Source organism: Micropterus dolomieu, linkage group LG17 (genome assembly GCF_021292245.1).
Source record: "Micropterus dolomieu isolate WLL.071019.BEF.003 ecotype Adirondacks linkage group LG17, ASM2129224v1, whole genome shotgun sequence".
Lineage (NCBI taxonomy): Eukaryota > Metazoa > Chordata > Actinopteri > Centrarchiformes > Centrarchidae > Micropterus > Micropterus dolomieu.
In genome coordinates, this window is record NC_060166.1 from 9,085,474 (window position 1) to 9,105,221 (window position 19,748).

Consider the following 19,748-nt stretch of genomic DNA (forward strand, 5'->3'; position numbering starts at 1 on the left):
TTAGCAATTTGCATTAAGGTAGCATTTTTCGATAGGGAAGCATAAATCGGCAGTGTCTCATGATTCATTTAAATGTGTTTCAATTGCCACTAAATATGTGACATCATATAACTTACTGTCACACGTTAATTGTTGTCTGGGTACCTAGAGTAGTAACGTTTGTTTGGCTCATGAACGGAGAGACCCTGCTGCATGAACATGCAGAATGTTCACAACCAGATAACCTTTGCATTACTTTACCGCCAAACATAAATGGTTTCAGATTGCTGGCACCAACGTTACATCGCCATCACATGGTTTCAGGTATGAAGTTATCAGCATACAAGTTATTTACAATCACAACGATCAGAAGACATCTGTTTATATACAGCCAGGCTCGCTAGTGTGAGATCACAAGCTCCACCACTTTCTGCTACGAGGTTTGCCCCAGGGAACGGCTTCGACACAACCAGTGATTTAACCTACTGCTGCCTATAGCATACTGTGTAGCTAGCTAGCAACCGTTTGGGTAGCTAGCAGCATGAATTAGGTTAACCGGCGAAAAGAACAGCACCGCTGTGCCTATTTTTCGCGTGTCATATCTAATACACAACACTCACAATATATCGTTTCTATGTTTGTAAGCGTCACACGAGTTATGGCTCACCTTGGCTGTTTCCTACTGTTAGCTTGCTAGCTGAAGGAGCTAAAGTGAAGAAAGAACACCCACGTCGCATTAGCATGGAATGCTAGCAAGCAGCTAGCTAGCTAATCCCTGAAAACACAGCAGGAGCACCAACAGCAACCACTCAAAAAAGTCACCACATCTAAGTATATCTCCAGACTAAAAGGCGAAACGTACATGTGAATGGCCTTCCCGAGTCTCTATGTAAAAGCGTCCTTATACTCATCTGAAATTATAAGCATTTTGATAAAGAATTTAACTCAGGACCGTAGTCGTTACCTTTCTCTCCTTGAGTCCGCAGAGCCGGACGGACGGAAAATTTCCCCGGAAGCCGGTAGCTAGGTAATTCCGGCAAAATCCCATCACGTGAAACTTTCCCATTAATCACATCAACGGCTGTAAACGCTGTATTTTCTTTTCTTTTTTTTTTAGTCCGGTTTATCATAATTGTGTTTTCATGTGATAAACACGCTTGGCGACGTTTAACTATGTTTGTATGTTTCTTTGTTCTCAAAACAAAAAATAATTTTCCATGCTGATAAAGGGTTTGCATATAAATGTGTAATTTGACTTAAACGTAAATGAGCGTTAGACACCTTATATAAATCGTTCCGCCATTTATTAGAATGGCTATTTTTAAATAATGCGTTATATTATAGGTTCAATAACTGGTCTGCATGGAGTTTAAATATTAAAATTTTAAATATTTTCATGGGATAAATCTGAGCTAAAGCAAAATACTTTCAGCCATTGTTTATGGGACAAGCCTGCATGTTATATTGCATGACTTGGTTAAAACAGCCACTACAGTATATCTAACCTTTAAACTGACATAAAAAAACAACCACCAAGCAATTCTGTCAATAATAAATCAAATCTTCTGATACAAAACCCTTATGTCCTTAAAGTGAACTGAACTCAGTGACTCGAAACCAAGGATGCAGTTTAATTGATGGCATCAATCCAAAACCTGGCCTAAGAGAAGGATGCAGAGGAATAGTCATACCTGCTGTACAGATGTTTAGAAACACAAACAAATTGTACTTATTTAATGTGTATAGTTTATTGCAGTTCTGTTTATGTATGAGTATTTAATATCCACTGAAAGTTAGTTACAATTTATCAGTTTATTACAGGTATGTAGAAAAAAATCTGACCAACACACACCTATGCTAATGTCACTGCTATTGCTTTTGTTCTATGTAGAAATCCGCAATTCCAAATTGCTGCCATTACTTTCCTCTATAAATTTATACACAAGTGTATATATGTATGTAGAGAAAACTTGTAAGTGTGTATAGTACCCAAAACTATTCCTTCACCTAGCTAAACAGCTCCTCCCTCTGGAGAAGCAGCCTCCTTAATTTGACATACACTTGTAGGTTTGCACTTAAATAAAAATACAGGCAACACATTTCCACCATGTGGATCGGAGTTTTTTATTTTTGATTTAAACTTTTACAGTACTGTAACAAAAACCAAAGAAGAAAAAAAAACAAAACAAGAAAAACGTGATGAAGATTACATACTTTTAAACTGCTCTAATTACAAAACATGACTGAGGATGTAAGTAGTTGGGGAAAAACACATCTGATGCACTGATGAGGATTGAGCAGTTGTTATCCATTTACTGATGACATATACAGGAGGTTGGTGAACAGTTCCCACTTTGGAACTAGCCCTGGGTGGATCAAAATAAGAGCAATGAGGAAACCATCTATGTAAAGTGGATGAGGTCCCAGTTTTACCCTCCCCGAGTGCCCCCAGACCAATTAACCAGACCCCAACCACATTTCTAATGGCCGCTGAAGCTGGGTTGGAGTGAGAAGACACAGCGGGGAAGAAGGATAGGCCTGCCATGCTCTTTTCAGCCATGTAATAAACAACTAAATATAACTGCCAAGAGCCTTGGAGGGCTACCCTTACAAACAGAGCAAGAGGTCAGTGAGAATAGGCGCAGTCTAGGTTTCATAGCTGGGATTCTTGCGCAGGATAACAAAGCCCTCCAGGATGGGGGTGACAGGAAGGTACTCTTCTGTGGCCAGCTCAGCCCTCTCCCCATGAGCCAGCAACACTGGCGTGGTATGGGTCTGGAAACCTGTGATGGCCTTCGGCTTACCTGCCTGGCCCACAACATCTACAGCCTGAAGACAGATCAGACAAAAAACATATATAAAATATTCGTTAAACAGCATTTTCCCTTCATCCTCAGACCACAATTCTCCATCATTTCTCAACAACATATTTACTGTGGCTGAATATGTCAGGTGGTCTACACTAATACTTAGATGTCTGAATATTCTTAATATACCTTAACCTTTGTGAGTATAGTAGAGCAGTTTCTTTTATATTTTCATGAACAGAGTAACCTTGCCATATACAATAATTGGAAAATAGCAGAATTTCTACAAACATTCCTGTCAGACTAATTATACAGATACTAATTTTCCTAGGCTTCACCTGTCCAACTCTGACAGAGACAGGCAGTGGTCGTAGCTCCTCGTCGAAGGTGACCAGCATACGTGGCTGCATGGCTGCTACCAGGCCGTAGAGAATGTAGTGCGATTTCCCCAGGATTACTGTAATCACAGATTAAACATCAGGGGAAATATTAACACAGTTAAGTACAACCTTCAAGTTATAAAAACAGAAATGGACAAAATTAAGATGCAAAAGGCAGCAAGAGGAAAATGTACTGACTGTTCTTGACGTCGAGGAAGGAAACGAGCACGGTGAGCAGTCCAGCCACGGCGACCTGACTCATCAGCTGCCTGTCGCTATGGTAGGGACAGAGTGTCAGTGTGCCTTTGCCCAGGTGAGTCAGACCCTGTGGAGGCACAAACAGCAGCCAGTCAATAGCAGCTCATACACAAACATTCCCAAAAATTCACTTGTGTCTGGTACAGAGTGCCTTTTGTGTTTCCACCCACCTGAGCCAGTCGGACCATGAAGAGATTGTTAGGGTCTTTGGCGTGATACTGGGCCAGCTGCCGCAGCATGGCAGCCAGACGTGCGTTATTTGTGCCTGAGAAAATGGAAAAAATAAGGAGCCTGTTAAACATCTTGAGAAAGTTAACACCAGAGGCACTCCCAGAGGAGGCGTTATTGTGCATCACAGAGAGACAAATACGTAACATACACCTTGAAGTGTTCAATGACATGTCTGGTGAAAAATGTCAGTGGGTCAAATTGCAAATGAGCGCATTTTCATCATGACTGGTGCATTAGTCATTCAAAAGTTTACCAGTTCAGTTTCAGTTGTTGAGTTTAAAAACCTTCAGCACACCAAGCCTCGACACAAAATAAGCAGCCATTTTGAAATGGAAATATTCAGGGCAATTGTAACGTTCCCAAACTTTAAAGTTGTCCACCTTCAGCAGGTAATGTATGATATCGGTGCATGAATATTAACATTTTTAACACAGTTTGTTTTTAAGAAAGTTTTTAATGAGGGTTTATTATTAAATAGTGTAGGCTTCATGTATTAAGCAAGATTTTATTAATTCCATTTTGTATCACTTTAAGTTTGTCAATATTATTTCATGATACTACTATTGGTAACATGACAATTACTTTACATGATTTATTTATAGATAAAAACAGGCTTCTGGGTCCTAGAGTCAAAAATTCTGACAACACTCTTACAGGGTGTAGCATCGTCACAGCTGTTAACACACAGTTGACATTATTCTATCTAAAGCCTATAATTCCACTTACCACTGCCCACCATGCCCATGGCAAAGATGGAGTTGTGGGACACCTCAGGGTCAGCATCGTGAGAAAACTTGCTGAGGGTGTCCAAGATGTTCAAACGAGGGTTGGACACGGAAATGAGAGCCAGGGCTAGAGGCACCGCTCGCCTCAGGGTGGGCTCACCATAACGTAGCTGATGATATAAATACAGAGAAAATAAATGCAAATGTGTAAATGAATCACTAAAAGCCCAGGAGAGGAACAAAGATCTGGCCTTAATTCTTTTAATTGCCTACTTGAAATGTCAGAACACAGTAAACTGTGTGTAATATAACTATAATAGCTATGTATCTTGACACATGCCATTAAGGAACTCTATGCTATGGTCTTCGTCAGAATTATTAAGGACATCAGGATGAGTAAGAACAGAGTAACAAATGACAGATCATAACAGTAAAGAGAGAAGAGAAAATATGGAGCAGGAGGAAATAGAGATGATACAATATGGATCAAAAGAATGTAAAGGTCTGATAGCACTTTTAAAGTCAACATACCCAACAAACAATAACACAAAAGGTCTCTTTAAAACAGACTCGGAGGAAGGAAAACAGTGATTCAAAATTGGTAGAACTGAGGTAGGTAGAGCAATTACGTGTTCAGTAAATCAGTCAAATGAGAATAGGAAACTGACAGTAAGAAGAGCTACTGACCAGGTGTCCAAATGTTCGCAGTGCCATTTCTGAACCAATCTCCTCCCCCATGGCAATCAGGGCAATACCAAGAACAGCTACACCCTGAGAGAAAAACAAAATTAAACTCCTTTCCCCCCCGGATAGAAAACTTCACAAGCATCCATAATAAAGCTGATAAAGGAAAGGAACTACCAAAAAAAGAGAAATAATTGATGTTTAAGCATAATCATGGTAATAAGTTAGTCCTTACCTGGTGGGAGCCCATGTCAGCAGCAGTCTCTTTCTTATCTTTGTCCTTCTTATCCTTCTTGTCCTTGTCCTCTTCTTTTTCCTTCTCCTTGGCTTCGTAGTGCTCACTGCAGATATGGAGAAGCTGCTGCACCTTCAGCACATTACCAGAACCTGAGATGGAGGGAGAGGCAAATTATTACAGTGAGATTTTGCAGATTTGAAGATCAAAATCAGCAGACACTGCACTACAGGCAGATCTGTGAATGGTTGACCTACACAGAAGTGAATAAAATCAGAGATTGAGGAATTGATATCATTGAAACAACTATTAAATGGCTGGAAGACAGTTCTATGAGGCTGACCTGCATATGCACAGATATCCACTAGTGTGTTTGCAAAGCTGCGGAAAGGCTCAGGTACAACCTGTAGAGCTGCCAGGGTCGTCTCAATCGCCTCTCCTTTACCTATGGACAGTGAAGAACACAACCAGAGTAGTTACGGCAGCTGTATCATAGGTGAAGGGAAGAAAAGCTCCTGACCAAAATAAAGGTTCAGAAAAAGCTGAACCTTTAAGAAGCATCACACACGGTAATGATTTTGAGGCCTGTGGCTGCCCACGCTTACCTAGATGGTTAAGTCCCAGGCCTAAAGGCAACCAGCGGGCATAAGAGTCTTTTAGCTCCTGTTCGTTCTTCTCCATGATGGTCTGGACGATGGTGGAGGTCACATCACCGTTACAAGATCCTACTGCGATCATACCGCATGCCAGCGCTGTCACTCCAACCACCTTGAGATTAAGTACACACGCTTGAATGTTGCTAAACTTAGCATTTGTAAAGCAAGAGGAGCCTCTTAGACAAAACACTCATCCATACCTCCATGCTAGATTTGGAGTCTCCCATGACAGGGAGAAGCAGAGAAAGGACATCTTCTCTGTTGGAGCCAGCGTAGGCCAGGCCCAGGCTGAAACCAAGACGACAAGGATCAAGACACGCAGCTATAATGTGCCATCATAAGATTTACTGACTACTAAGTGTTAACAGCAGTACAAGGACCAGAGACAGGTACAGATAAGTACAGAAACCCTTACAAAATAATAACTAAAAAGCTATATACTGCACGGATGGATGAAGTTTCCTTGTATAATTTAGAAAATTGTCCTTGCACATATGGTCTGATGTTTAACCGCCTACATGGGTCTCCTCACCCAAAGATGGCTCCTATCCTCATGATGTTGCTGTTGTGGAGGACGTAGTCAGAGAGCAGCGCCAGGGCTGGATCGCATTCGTTCCTCACACCAGAGTTGACGATGCCACAGGCCAGGAGGGCACCAGACTACACAGGAAGACATGACGTGGGTGTAAGAAAAACAAGAAAGGCACTTTTTCCTCCTGGGTAATAATAGTAGATAACAGACCATAAGTTGTTAAAAAAAGTTCAATTTAAAACTCCGTAAGGAAGCTATCCTGGTCCAATCTACTCAATACAATGAATTTTGTTAAACTTAAGCTAATGTGTTGTAGTGACATCTCATTACGAAAAAGCAGACATGGGGGAAAATATGCAGTGATATTTTAATGATATGCCTTAATATGGCTGTGATATTACCACCATATCTGAAAGTAATATGACCTACTGTATATTATAGAAACGTTTCCAATACTTCTTAGCCCGATGTTTACCTTGATGTAGTCCTCAGAGGAATAGAGATATTTGTCAATCTGGGTCAGACCGCCATCCACGTCCCACAGCAGGATCATACCCAGGGAGGCTGCAGCGCTCAACATACCTGAGGACATTTATATCATCTTTAGTCACTGCAAGATCAAATAAAATTCACTGAAATACAAAAATCCCAAATAAAATAAATGGATGTCAATATATTAGATAAGACTAAAGAAAAGTCCACTGAGTAAGATGGCTACAGGGCCTGTAGAGTACTACAACATCCGAGTTTTTTTTGTACCGTGGTCCTTGTTCTTGTACAACCATTTGTTGCCGTCGTCTGTGAGCAGTTTATCCTGTCCAAAGGCAGCGTTGACAAAGCCATTCACGAAGGAAGAGGCCAAGTTCATACGAGCGGAGTCCACCTGGGAGCCACTGCCTCCAAACCCTGTTGCGTACAGCACGGAGGTCATGCAAAATGCCAATCAGTTAATGATTAATAAAACAAAAATAATTTTCAGTAAAAACAAAAAACATGCAGATGGACTTACTGTTGTTTTCCAGGTGTGTTTTGTAGATATCATCTGGGACTTTGGGTTCCATGATGTCCAACTGGGGATGACGAGACAAGTGTGTAATTAATAAAAGAAAAGCACACATTTTTCTAGGCATGGTAAAAAAAAAAACAACAACATTCAAATCCTACAAAGTCCACACATTTACCACGACTCTTGAATTAGTAATTTGCTTTACAGTTAAAAGTATTAAATTTCAGTCCCCAATGTCCTTCCGGTGTTTGTCTTTTACCTCTCTGGCCAGGGCCAAGAAGTTGCTGTTGAGCTGCACATTTGACATGATCTCTGTCAAGTCCTCGTAGTCCTCTACGTCCTCATTAAGCTCCAGGAACATGCCATGGCGACCCAGCATGAAGGCCATCTGCTTCTGGATAACTCTGCAAGGCAAAGAGAGTCTGTTTTGCATACGCCTCACAATATGACACAGCAGGCACACAGATTTAAAATAAATAAATAAACTTTAAGTATGTACTTTTCACATTCCTCTTGTTCATACCGAGTCCTTGTTCTGTGCTAAAAAACACATTCCAAGGTTTGCTGAAGCCATATACGGCTTCAGGAATGTACTGTGAATTTTGTCGTCCATCATGCACATTGGAAGCATGTTAGGAAAGGACCTGGCCAGTATGGACACCTGACTATTGTTGTAAGACAAACAAAAAATGTGAACCTATCCTTTAAATAATGCTGTGCTCATCTGACTTGATGGGTTAATAGCTTTGATCATTACCGTGACCAGCTTGTACGCTTTAGTGTTTTTGAAGTCCTTACATGTCTTTGCAGGATGTGAAGATGTTTTCTACAAGCTCCACATCGTTGAGCATCAGGGCCAGGCGCAGGGCCTCTGGATAACGGTTGAACTTCCTGAAGATGTTCAGGGCACACCTCAGCAGCGCTGAGTTTTCTGGCTCGGGAACGTAACTCACACAGCTGGAGGAGCGAGGTAGAAAGTTTAGAGAGTTCCTCTTTTTGACAACCCGCTCAAAAATAAGGTTTGCGTTTTATAAACAAAGTGTAAAACCTGAACACACCTTGTGAGGTACAGGCAGACTTTTCCGTAGGCGTTTTCGTCGATGTAGTCCTCCAGCATGTCCAGCCTCTCAATCTCCATCAGCAGGTCGCACGCCTCATGCTCTGCATTGTGGGCCATGTTGTAGGGCACAATCTCTTTCACTAGTTTCAACAGCGTTTCCTGCTGTGTCTTGTCATTCTCCTCCACCTCCTGCCACTCTTTTGCCACCTCACCTGCCAGGTGCCTGGAAGACGAAAGATAGAAAGGTGGCGTATTTGTCACCAAGAAATGAGGCAAACAGCAGATACAGTAATAGGTGTCCAAAGACATTAAAATGTCTTGTTTTCAATCAGAAGATAAATCCCAGCATCTGCCCAGTTTATGTATAAAAGCTTTCTCCCCAATATCAGTCATGTTAAGTCATAAATTCCAAATCAGAAGAGTGACCTTTAGCCCGTACTCTACACACAATGTGTCTTATGGTGACATTGTACTCAAACAATTAATATGTCATGACATTAGGGGTGTAACTGTACACAAAAATCTCAGTTCGGTGTGTACCTCAGTTTTGAAGTCATAAGGTAAACATGAAATTTACAAACTTTTGTAAACATCCAAATTTAGTTTTTTACTTTTAGTAATTTTTTAAACAAACTTTAAATTACACATGATAATTATATAAAATAAAAGAAATAAAATACTGCTGCAAACTCCTACCAAGTTCTCCACTAAATAAAATATTCCCAAAACAATACCACATATAGCTAATAAAATATAGTAAAATATATAATTACAGAGCAGCATTCTTCTTATTAATTTATTCCATCTATGAGCATTATCAATCCCAGCTTGAAGGCCTGCTCAGATAAAAAAAAAAAACCTTTCTGAAGTTTAAAGTCTGTTTAAATGCCGAAAGGCGTTTGCACTGTGCTCGTTTTTGTTTTTCTCCCTTGTTACAGTGACGTTCTCCTTTGTGTGATACTAGTAGTGAGTTAGCAAGTTTGACGTGTTGCTAGAAACATAACCGATCACTACTGACAAATGTCGGCCCGCTGCTTTCGTCTTATTGACTTGTTCGTTGTTGTATTTCACTGGAAACCAATGTGTTCCCAAACAGAAGACCTTAACAATAAGGGAGGGGTTTCAAGCTCTGGCCATGATGCTTAAGTCACTAGTTAGTGAGAGGCGGGGCTTAAGCGGCTGCTTGTGTGGAGCTGTAGTGCCGTAAGGCGGATATTTGGTCCGCTAGTTAATGTGTCTGTGTGGAAACTCGTATTTACGTATGTTCCACACACAAAACAAGCCTAATATATTATGTTTCAGTGCACATGTGCACCGTTCCGAAAGTCCTGCGAAGCGGTCCAGTACGAATACATGTACCGTTACACCCCTACATGACATGATTAATTATAATTGAAAACAGAACTGAATTGTTTGATAGAAATCAGCAGTACAAATCTTTCTTGTATAGTTATTATATAAATACCATAAAAGAATCTCTGCAATCCTCTGTTTACAATGCAGCTTCGCGAATAAACACAAGAGCACTGGCTGATGATGCCGAGTCGTGTCTTACCTGACATATTCATGTCCCCAGGAAGCCAGCTCTTCCTGGGAGCCTAGCAGACGGTACTTCAGACACTCTCTTTCACCACTCATGGTCATGGCCAGCACTGACACCACGTCAGCACAGAAACGCTGCAAATACAAACACCATCTACAGTTTAAACTACGGGTCTGTAGTCAAGGCTACAGCTGCAACGATAAGTCAATTAATTGATTTCTTGCTCTTCAGAACATTCATAGGCAACTATTTTGATAAATTGTTTAGGTACATTTTCAAGAAAGAACGCCAAAGATTTGATGGTTCCAGCTTCTCAAAAGCAGGGATGTGCAGCTTTTCACAGTCTTACATTTCAATATCATTTTGGACTCTTGGTCCAAAAATGCTTTTAAAGACATCACTTTGTGCTCAGGGAAATTATGTGTTTTTTTTGTTTTTTTTAAAGTAGTAGTTGTACAGTCCAAACAACTAATATATTTATCAAGAAATTAAAAGATAGGGTTGAACAATTAATGGGCACTTAATGGTAAATCACCACTGTACCCAAATATCACCCCCCTCCTTTTTTGCATTAGAAGCTTCTATTGGAGGTTTTTCAATGAAGCTTTGAATCTTTAATTCTATAAATAATACTAATTATGATAATAATAATAATAATAATAATAATAATAATAATAGTGTAGCATGAAAAAAAATTATACAATTAAGAAGCTGCATAGTTTTCTAATTTTGTTTTAGAATTTAAATGTTGACATTATGACTGAAGCTTCAAACTATTCGGTACAGCCCCATTGCCCCATCTTACAACGCTCCTGGGCTGATGTTTAAGCCACCACTAACAGTTTATTAGGATTTGATATTAGAGGTCACTTGTCCTCTCTCTATTTAGGAAATATATCTAAGAAAAGCAAGAAGGCAATTACAAGATACCGGCTTCTTAAAGAGCTTCCATCCCTGAACAAATGGATAGATTGTATCATCATATATAGTATGAAACCTATGATATTCAGTTTAGGATTACAGAAAGAAAAGGGAGAAGAGTTTTGGACTAAATGGGATATATACCTGATTAACAAAGATGAGAACTTAAACTATAATAAATATGAAACATAAGAATGAATTCATGAATCATAAGGAGCAGACACCTTTCCTCAGAAACATGCACTGTGTTAACAATGATAAGAAAGTATCTTTTAAGACGCACCTGAAGTGTCCATTTCTTAAAAGATAGTTGGTCTTGGTGCATGCACACAGGATGGAGCCTCGATATTCTTCCTTTTGAGTGAGGCTTCGTTGTAATTTTTAAAGGAATGTACCGTAAAACTTAAATTAATAGCTGAGTCCCAAATAGCCGCCTTCACCGTTTACTGACATGGTGAGAGAACACATTTTGACAAATAAACGCAGGTCTCGATTAGATGCCTGGTCTGGTCAGAACCACTCAGACTGAGAAAAGTTAGATATAATGATCAACCACTGTTTTAAACTAATACTGCTGTCAGTTTTACTCTGAGGAAAACACGGAACAGAACAGCTGAGATGCTTTTGGGGGGGCGTTTGTTGGTTGGAAATTCTAAGGCAAGTTTACACTTAAGATTAACAATACGAGTTTGAACTTTAAACTACTTGCAAAAAACTTTGGTCTACAACATTAAAACCTGCCTGTTTAGTCCACTGTGACTGGATGAGACTGTATTTTTCTCCATCAGCTACTTGTAATGTAGCTTCGTGCTGCCTTCACGGGAACGGGAAGTCAGAGTATCATCTCTAAATTTTTACAAACATGGCGTTTATTGTTTAGTTAAGAGTTAAGTGTTTATTTCTCTGAGGAATACACCGTGAACGTCTTGTTATCGAAGTAAAATATTATGAATTCTCTTTAAATAGGCTAATGACGTTCATCTCATAATATTATGACTTTTTTTCTTTACATGTCAGAGAACTCAGATATGTGGTAGAGATTCTGAAGGTGCAGAAAGCTTTCAACATGAGCAGATAAGTTACAGAGTTTCACATACGTTCATTTATTTGTGGCGGCCTGCCACAATATCAGTGCTGATCGCCACATATTGATTTTTTTTTTTTTTTTTTTACTAGGCCTATTTAAAATCGTATTTGAGCTGCAGGCAGCGCGTATTCGCGCAGCACATCCTCTTGCTCGTCTCTCTCATCTGTCCCTCGATCTCTCGCTCTCTCTCCCTCGTTAACACAGCTGCACAAATCTGTCCAACACAACGCTGTCAATGTAGGAGACCCAGCTATTAAAAGTTATTAAGCATGTAAGGAGCCTAGCTAATAAGGAGCGCTAAGTTAATGTTAGAAAACAGCTGGGTTTTCGAGGCTAGCACGCTGTATCCGTGCCACAGTTACACTGTCATTCTGTGGGAAGCACTGAGTTACAATAAGTTATTAACAGATCAGCTAATAAAGTCCAGTCAATAACTGAATTAAAACAGATTAATTTATTACTGAGATGAAAAGGGGCCACAAACACATTTAAATAGGTTACTTCCCCACAAAAGAGGTGGTAAGACTTAATCATGTGTGTTGACTCAGCAGGGATGATATTAAATAAGTTGATCTACAGGAGAAAAATATTTAAAAGCAATAAGAATGCCTGAGAGCCTCACTAGATTATATTCTATTATAATTATATATTTTGAATTGTCACCTGCCACCTGAATTTTTAAACATTTCCACCATAAATTGGTGTAGAAAAGGCAGAAATTGGAGGAGAAATTTTCACCAGAATGCAGGAAATTAAGTGTTTAATGCTCAAAATCTTCTAGGGGAGGATCCCCATACCCCCCACTTATTAAGTGTCCCATCCAAGAAAACAGTATCTGGCTCCCTTTCTGGGAGGAACATTCACTTATTAGTTAAATATAATTACTTTTCACATGGCTTTTTTGTTACCTTTTCCATGTTTTTAATAACAATAAAAAAAATCTACAATATTCAGGACAAAGCAAACATCTTTTTTGATGGGGGCCGGTAAGGGACCTGGATAATGGATAGGGGGGCGCTGGTCCAAAAAAGGTTGAGAACTACTGGTCTAGACCTTCGGGTCTGGGTCCTTACCTTGTTCTCCCCAGGAGCCATGCCGTCATAGATCTCTTTGAGCTTGCCATAGTGTGGGCGCAAGAATTTGAGGGGCTTGGGTACTGATGTCATGGAGGTGGTTGAGGAGCGGATTAGTCTGCGCAGCTCTTCCAATGCAGGACGGTACAGTGCTGTGTTCATCTCCTGCCAATGTGTAAAAAAAGTGAGTTTTCTGCCTTGTAGGCTTTTACACCCTGACACACAATAGTTGTTAAACTAAATCTAATACTTACACTCAATCTCTCCACCATCATCTCCAGGTCCTCTTGTAACTGCTTGTCTTCCTCTGACTGAGAAGAAGCGAAAGAACAGAATAAAATTGTCTGTTATTTTTATTTATTTTTTTAAAACAAGGGCTTATTGCCACTACTGCCTTTGTCCACAAATGCTGTTTGTATTAACACCTTACATTGCAAACAACCATACTGCTGTTGCTACTGAGTATAGTACATTGGACAATTATTCTGAATACTTGCAGTAAAGCCATAGGAACAAATAATTATGAAAAATTAATTTACTGACCTAATGATCTTGTCGCTGCACGATGCCAAGCATTGTGTACCATTTAGCATACACAATTAGGATGAAAAATTACCACAAGCCACCACTTGGATGATCTTGAACTTTGACAGTAAAGTGTTTTTTGTGTCTACTAGCTACTTTGGCAGGGCAGAAGTCCTAGTTGATTTCTAATGTAGCTGTCCATTCATATATAACCTAAATGGTGAATGCCTTGCTGGAGCATTTACAGCTATTTTAAACTATAGTTTATTTAATAAAATGTTATGACCCAAAGCCCTTCGTTTAACTGAATTTCAACATCTGGTACTAGTTTACTCTGCTATCTTCGAACCTATTAGGGTGTGTTTTTGTTCATTGTAAGAACAACAACATGTTAACCAATTATGAATGTTGAAATATTACACAAAGCATACATAAGACATCGACAGATGCCCATGTTTGCAGTCCACTAACCAGAACATAATAATCTGCCCAGTGACACTAGAACAACTACAAGCAAACTAAACTGCCAAACCTGCTGTAACAGTGCACGTTAGGTTGGTTTAAAATAAGTGTCCTAAATGTTTATTTGACTTCATGTTAGCTGCTGTGTCATACAGTACGTTACCTAATGTTAAACATGGCTAGCGGAGCATGCTAGCACTCCGGCGAGAAAAGCTAACAGTACAGACAACAGCTATGACAACTAGCAAGCTAACGTTAGCTTACCGGCTGCGTTAAGCTAGGCTAAAGGCAGCTAACTGGGAGAGTTCATTCTCTACGACTTTTAAGGGCCACGAAATTGTAACAAATAAGAGTGTGTGATTTACATGAGAATATTTTTTTAAGTAATTGAGTCTGTCAGGCATCCATCTATCAGTGGCAATGACTTCGGCCTGCTCAACCATGTTGTCACTGCGGCAGTGACTAAGGCAAAATAACACATCCACTGCTCATGTATGGTTAGTTAGGACACATTTGAATGAGGAAAATACCCCCATCTTACCAATTCCTGCTCCTCTTTCTTATCCTTATCCTTCCCAGAGGACTGCTGCCCCTTTTCTTTGTCTTTGTCCTTCTCATCGGTCTTTTCTGATGGCTTATTCTCTTTCTTTTTTGCCTCCTCCATGGTCGTAGCTCTATTAACTGTCGGCTAGCAAAGGTAACTGAGCGGACCTCTTCTTCTTCAGTATAGAAAGTGTGTTGTGGTTTGTCTTTACCGCCCCTGTTGGTGGTGATTTGGCATTAGGGGTAGTTCAAGTCCTACAAAACACGGGAATAACGATGAGCAACGGCTTCGCGGTGAAAAGATAGAAATTATCCGTTCAAAACAGTTTAAAGGCCCGAAGGAAAACTTCAACTTCGAGGTGCTATTGAGTAGTATGTTTACGCATCCACGTCTGGAGTGATACATTTGACGCCATATACAAAGCAGAGTCACATTCACACATTCAACAAAATGTGTGTCGATCAGTTTTAAGCAATTCGATTAAATACATAATAATAATAATAGAAGCTGTCGACCATTTTCTCTTTTTAACAATCATACATGGTGAGAATGTGTGTCTTGCAAGTGCTACACTTGTACACGGAAATGTGAACGAATTAAATCATATTTCCCATGTTTAGCGTGTCATTTAAAGCAGCAGAAGAACTTGTCATATGACTACCTGCAAATAAATCACGCGCCCATGTCTGTTTCCCTCTTCCCTCTGATATCAACATGGCTTTTCAACCGTGTGGGTGGCTTCTGTGGAAAGTAACCTTATTGTTTTCTCTCTTTGTTGTCGGGGAAGGAAAGTATAAGGGGTTCAGGAAGCTGAGTCAAGGGGAGGATATCAGCCGGAGAGCTCTGCCTGAAGAGCAGTGGTTCACTCAGAAGCTTGATCACTTCAATGGTGCAGACAGCAGAGAGTGGAAGCAGGTATTAAGTCGTTTGATTTGTTGTTTGCATATCCTTACAAGGGTTGAATATATATTTTAAAAGTCATCAGATTAAGCTAGTCCTTGCTTTCTCCTGAGCTTATAAATTATACCCAGTTAAGTTAGTATATGATCCCAGCCAGTACAGGTAGACAAGTGTATAACTGTGCACTTTTCCATCTGTCAAAAAGTTCTATTATAATCACTACAGATATACTGGTGCAAACCTGACATATCCCTGTCTGTGGGTTTTCCCACTCTGAATAACTCGTCTCTGTTTTCTCCCTCAGAGGTACTTTGTCAATGAAGCCTTCTACAAGCCAGGTGGTCCGGTGTTTCTGATGATAGGTGGAGAGGGCCCGGCCAGTCCAGCCTGGATGCAGTACGGGACCTGGCTCACATACGCTGAGAAAGTAGGAGCACTTTGCTTGATGCTGGAACATCGTTTCTATGGAAAGAGTCACCCGACTGTGTAGGTTTGATCTTGCTAACTTAATTTTTGTCCTTGTGTGAAGGGGTGTTCACTCCCAGCCTGTTCAGATCAGTTTGTTCAATCTCTAGAGCTTTTAGTCTTTTGGGGATTTTTTTTTGCAGACAGGTTACAACAATGCCAGATGGCACGAAATTACAGTATCAAGATGCCACAAAATGCTGATCTTTCTCTTCTTCTAAGAGAACTGCAGTTCAATTCATGCAAATGATTCAAAACCGAAACCAAAAAATTTGCCAGAATGCAAAGGTGTAGGAGGAGGCAGATATTGGTAAATGGAAAAAAGTGTAACTAAAATGTCTGGACTGTTTTCTTCATGTATTCTGAACTAGTGTGGACCCCAGAGAATTTCAATTGTGGCAGTACAAACAAATGAATCATTTTTAATTTTAGAGACAGGAATCACATTAGTTTGACTCCTCTTACTGCCAAAATAGCTAACCTGTCAGGTTGGCAGCTTACTAAAATTGTCCAATAAACACAAAACCTTTGATTCTATAGGACGCATCTATTTTGCGTCACATTCTGTTTAATGAATTCAGTAGCAACCAATGCATATTAGTGAAGATAAATTATGTCCATCAGAAGAAAGCGCAACAAGAGGATTCTGTTAATATATCAGAAACAATCAGTGATCATCTGACTTAATCTTTATACAGTGCGTAGCATGTATAAACAGCTGGTCCTGCATAGCCTAAATATACTTTAAATACTCCATTAATTGAAAGTGAAAGTATTTCTGCCAGTTTGTGAAAGGGCGGTGCAGACTGCTTTCCAATATGGCCACCAGTGGCACAGTGTGCATTTACTGGATATGAGTTACATTATTAGAACAACCAAACCTTAAACTGAAGAGGTATATGCCGGTTTGTCTAGTTTTTTTAGCATCTGCCCAGCTCATTAATATCTGGCACAAGTACACTGCAAAATACTTCTTTAGACAGTACAATATTTGAAGCCTTTGAGTCATTACAAAAAGCAGATACAATCAAATCTGTTACAAGAAAAGAAAGTACAGTAAAAGTGGATCTTAATGAATCTGGTTTATGAATTCTGCTCATCCAGTACATTTCAGAGAAGTTGGTCATCAGAAAATGTCGTGTGGTTGTTTTTTTTTTTTTTTTTTTTTTTTTTTTCACCCTGGCAGTTTGATTTGTCACCGACTGTAAAATGAAGTTGTAGATTAGGGAAGTATCACTTTACAGTATGACCTGTGCCAAAGGGCAGTCATTACCATCACCCTCAACATGTGTTCACACCAGTTTGAGAGCTTTCAGCAACTCTGGTTTCACAATACTGCGTCAACAGGAGGACAAAAATCCATCAGGCCACCAGCTGCATGTGATTAGTGTATACAGCTGCTGATGCTGGTGGAGCTGTTGAGCCAGTAGATGGCAGCCCCGCATGGCCCATGTGGTATTGTTCAGACTGAATGATGGATACACGGTAGATTGCTTCCATCTCCTCTCTCCTCTCCATTTAGTGACCTCAGCACAGACAATCTGCGTTTCCTCAGTAGTCGTCAGGCGTTGGCTGACCTGGCACACTTCCGTGTGGTGATGTCGGAGACCCGAGGGCTGACCAACAGGAAGTGGGTGGCGTTTGGCGGGTCGTACCCGGGTTCTCTCGCTGCATGGTTCAGGCTGAAATACCCTCACCTGGTCCATGCCTCTGTGGCCACGAGTGCTCCTGTTTATGCTACTGTCAACTTCCCAGGTATGAAGAGACACGCACACTTCACACTCACATACACTTTATTGCTGTAAAGTAAGAGTGCTTTCAAAAATAGACATGCTAATAGATTATGTTCATCAATTAACAAAATGCAAAGTGAGTGAACAGAAGGAAAATCTAAATCAAATCAATATTTGGTGTGACCACCCTTTGCATTTAAAACAGCAAGGTACACTTACACAATGTCAGGGATTTTGTACGCATATTGCCAGATGTATGATTAAACAAATATACCAAAAAGGTGCTAATGCTCATAAATTCAAAATATAGGTTGAAACACAATCATTGACTGATAAAGAAAAAGCTGCAGGAGGAATACAACCGAGTGAGGAACAGCCAAACTCAGCTAACAAGGGGAAGTTCCTGAAGACAGTTTACTGTCAAAAGTCATCACCATGGCAAGAGTGAGCACAGTCACAAGGTAGTTATACTGCATCAGCAAAGGTAGAACTTTTCAAGCCACACAGGGGTTTCCAGATGTGCTGTGTCGAAGCTCTTTTGAGGAAGCACAAAGAAACAGGCAATGTTGAGTTCCTTCAAATGTGTACCTAGAAGAATTGCCGCTGTCTTGAAGGCAAAGGGTGATCACACCAAATATTGATTGGATTTAGATCACTGACTTTGCATTTTTTTTAATTTATAAATATAATCTATTAACGTGTCTATTTTTGTACTTTACGACATTTATTTCCACACCTGCCTAAAACTCTTGCAACGTGCCATTCCTTTCTGGATAATCTTTTAGTTGAGTTTTATTCCAAACTCTATTGAAAAAGCAGGGATGATTTGCTCTAAGGAAATTAATTATACCTTTAAGGATGACGTGAGATTATTTATTTGTGCCTTTTACTTTTAAATTCAGTTTTACGTTATGCACCAAACAACCCAACTTCAAAGAAAATGTCCTCTTTGAAATTGTTTTTGCCTGTAATCCCTACGGTATGCTCCTGTATCAACATCTCTGTAGAACACATCAAGCGTTAAATTGAAATTTACCGCAGTTTTCTAGTTTTGTTCAGTGTCTTGGAAGTAAAAGTCCCAGACAGATCAAAGACGAGGAAGGCTTCACTTCTCTACCTCTCTCTGTGTCTGTGTTGTGTTTGGCTGAGCCCATTGTTTTCCTCCGGAAGGCTGCGGGCTAAAATCAAGGTCAGGGTAGCTTTGAACATGGACCTGTACTGTTCCACCCACACACACTGCTATCTTGAAGACACTATCACACACATTCTCTTTGACTCTAGGAAAAACATCAAAACAAATGCATATACAAAACGCACAGAGAATAATAGTGGTGTGGTGTGCTTATGTCAGACTCCTCCGCCTCCCTCCCAAGTCCCTGGCACCACAAAGTTCTTATTACTTGAAACAGCAGTACACTTAGCTAGCAGTAAGGACCTGGCTTTCACTCCAGGTGGAAATATTCCAAGATTTTGTAATGGAGTTTCTCCTCTTGGAGCCTGCCTTTTAGATTTTCATAAACTATGAAATTCCTTGTGGTTGAAACTCATCGTTTCACTTTCAACCTCACTGAAACATTTGCTTTTAAATAAATACTTTCTCAAGCACTTGACTACAGCTGGGTTCATGCGCTACTTTGAAGGTGAATTGGTGCCTTTGCAGTGCCTCAAAATAGTCCTGTATGTTTAACCAGGGGTTATGTGTATTATTGTGGTCTTTTTATAGCTGCCCACATTTAAGTGCCCACACCTCCCTCTGTCTTTATGTTTTGCCAGAGTACTTGGAGGTTGTGTGGCGTTCGCTGGCCTCAGAGAACGCAGAGTGCCCCCTACTGGTAAAAAAGGCTTCAGATACCCTTATGGAACGCCTGAAGGACCCCAAGACCTATGACAACATCACCAAAGACTTCAAGTACGTTCTCTAAACTCTGTGTAACCCATACCG

At 40.1% G+C, this 19,748-nt stretch overlaps 3 protein-coding genes across 6 annotated transcripts in view; 1 reads left to right on the forward strand and 2 right to left on the reverse strand.

The window, feature by feature from the left end:
- Positions 1-1,040, reverse strand: part of LOC123985650 (eukaryotic translation initiation factor 4 gamma 1-like) — a 41,721-nt gene extending 40,681 nt beyond the window's left edge. For 3 of the 4 annotated variants that reach the window (XM_046073381.1, XM_046073380.1, XM_046073378.1), the window contains exon 1: positions 944-1,039. The gene's annotated coding sequence lies outside the window, so the exon portion shown is untranslated. Of the gene's footprint in view, positions 1-943 lie in introns of all 4 variants that reach the window. The other variant, XM_046073379.1, reaches the window with a different exon arrangement.
- Positions 1,041-2,078: 1,038 nt separating this feature from the next.
- Positions 2,079-15,004, reverse strand: psmd2 (proteasome 26S subunit ubiquitin receptor, non-ATPase 2). Its single transcript, XM_046073595.1, has 21 exons — positions 14,706-15,004; positions 13,432-13,488; positions 13,178-13,342; positions 10,109-10,230; positions 8,552-8,776; positions 8,292-8,450; positions 7,753-7,897; positions 7,497-7,557; positions 7,247-7,393; positions 6,963-7,069; positions 6,488-6,615; positions 6,156-6,243; positions 5,905-6,067; positions 5,643-5,744; positions 5,300-5,451; positions 5,068-5,151; positions 4,382-4,550; positions 3,595-3,689; positions 3,365-3,491; positions 3,125-3,243; positions 2,079-2,808 (listed from the first exon to the last, which is right to left on the reverse strand). The coding sequence occupies exons 1-21, from the start codon at positions 14,826-14,828 to the stop codon at positions 2,626-2,628; spliced, it is 2,721 nt and encodes a 906-aa protein (XP_045929551.1). The 5' UTR covers positions 14,829-15,004; the 3' UTR covers positions 2,079-2,625.
- Positions 15,005-15,366: 362 nt separating this feature from the next.
- Positions 15,367-19,748, forward strand: part of prss16 (serine protease 16) — a 16,273-nt gene continuing 11,891 nt past the window's right edge. The window contains exons 1-4 of the mRNA XM_046073596.1: positions 15,367-15,623; positions 15,913-16,094; positions 17,596-17,828; positions 19,580-19,715. Coding sequence (XP_045929552.1) covers positions 15,423-15,623; positions 15,913-16,094; positions 17,596-17,828; positions 19,580-19,715 — 752 coding nt within the window. The 5' untranslated portion in view covers positions 15,367-15,422. The remainder of the gene's footprint in view (positions 15,624-15,912; positions 16,095-17,595; positions 17,829-19,579; positions 19,716-19,748) is intronic.

What these genes read in the sequence shown, in the direction of transcription:
- psmd2 (XM_046073595.1), bottom strand. Translation starts at nt 14,828, where the DNA reads ATGGAGGAGGCAAAAAAGAAAGAGAATAAGCCATCAGAAAAGACCGAT. An exon ending in ACTCCAAATCTAGCATGGAG is followed by an intron (nt 6,068 to 6,155) that starts GTATGGATGAGT and finishes CTTAATCTCAAG; the next exon opens with GTGGTTGGAGTGACAGCGCT. An exon ending in CATGGGCATGGTGGGCAGTG is followed by an intron (nt 3,690 to 4,381) that starts GTAAGTGGAATT and finishes CCATTTTCTCAG; the next exon opens with GCACAAATAACGCACGTCTG.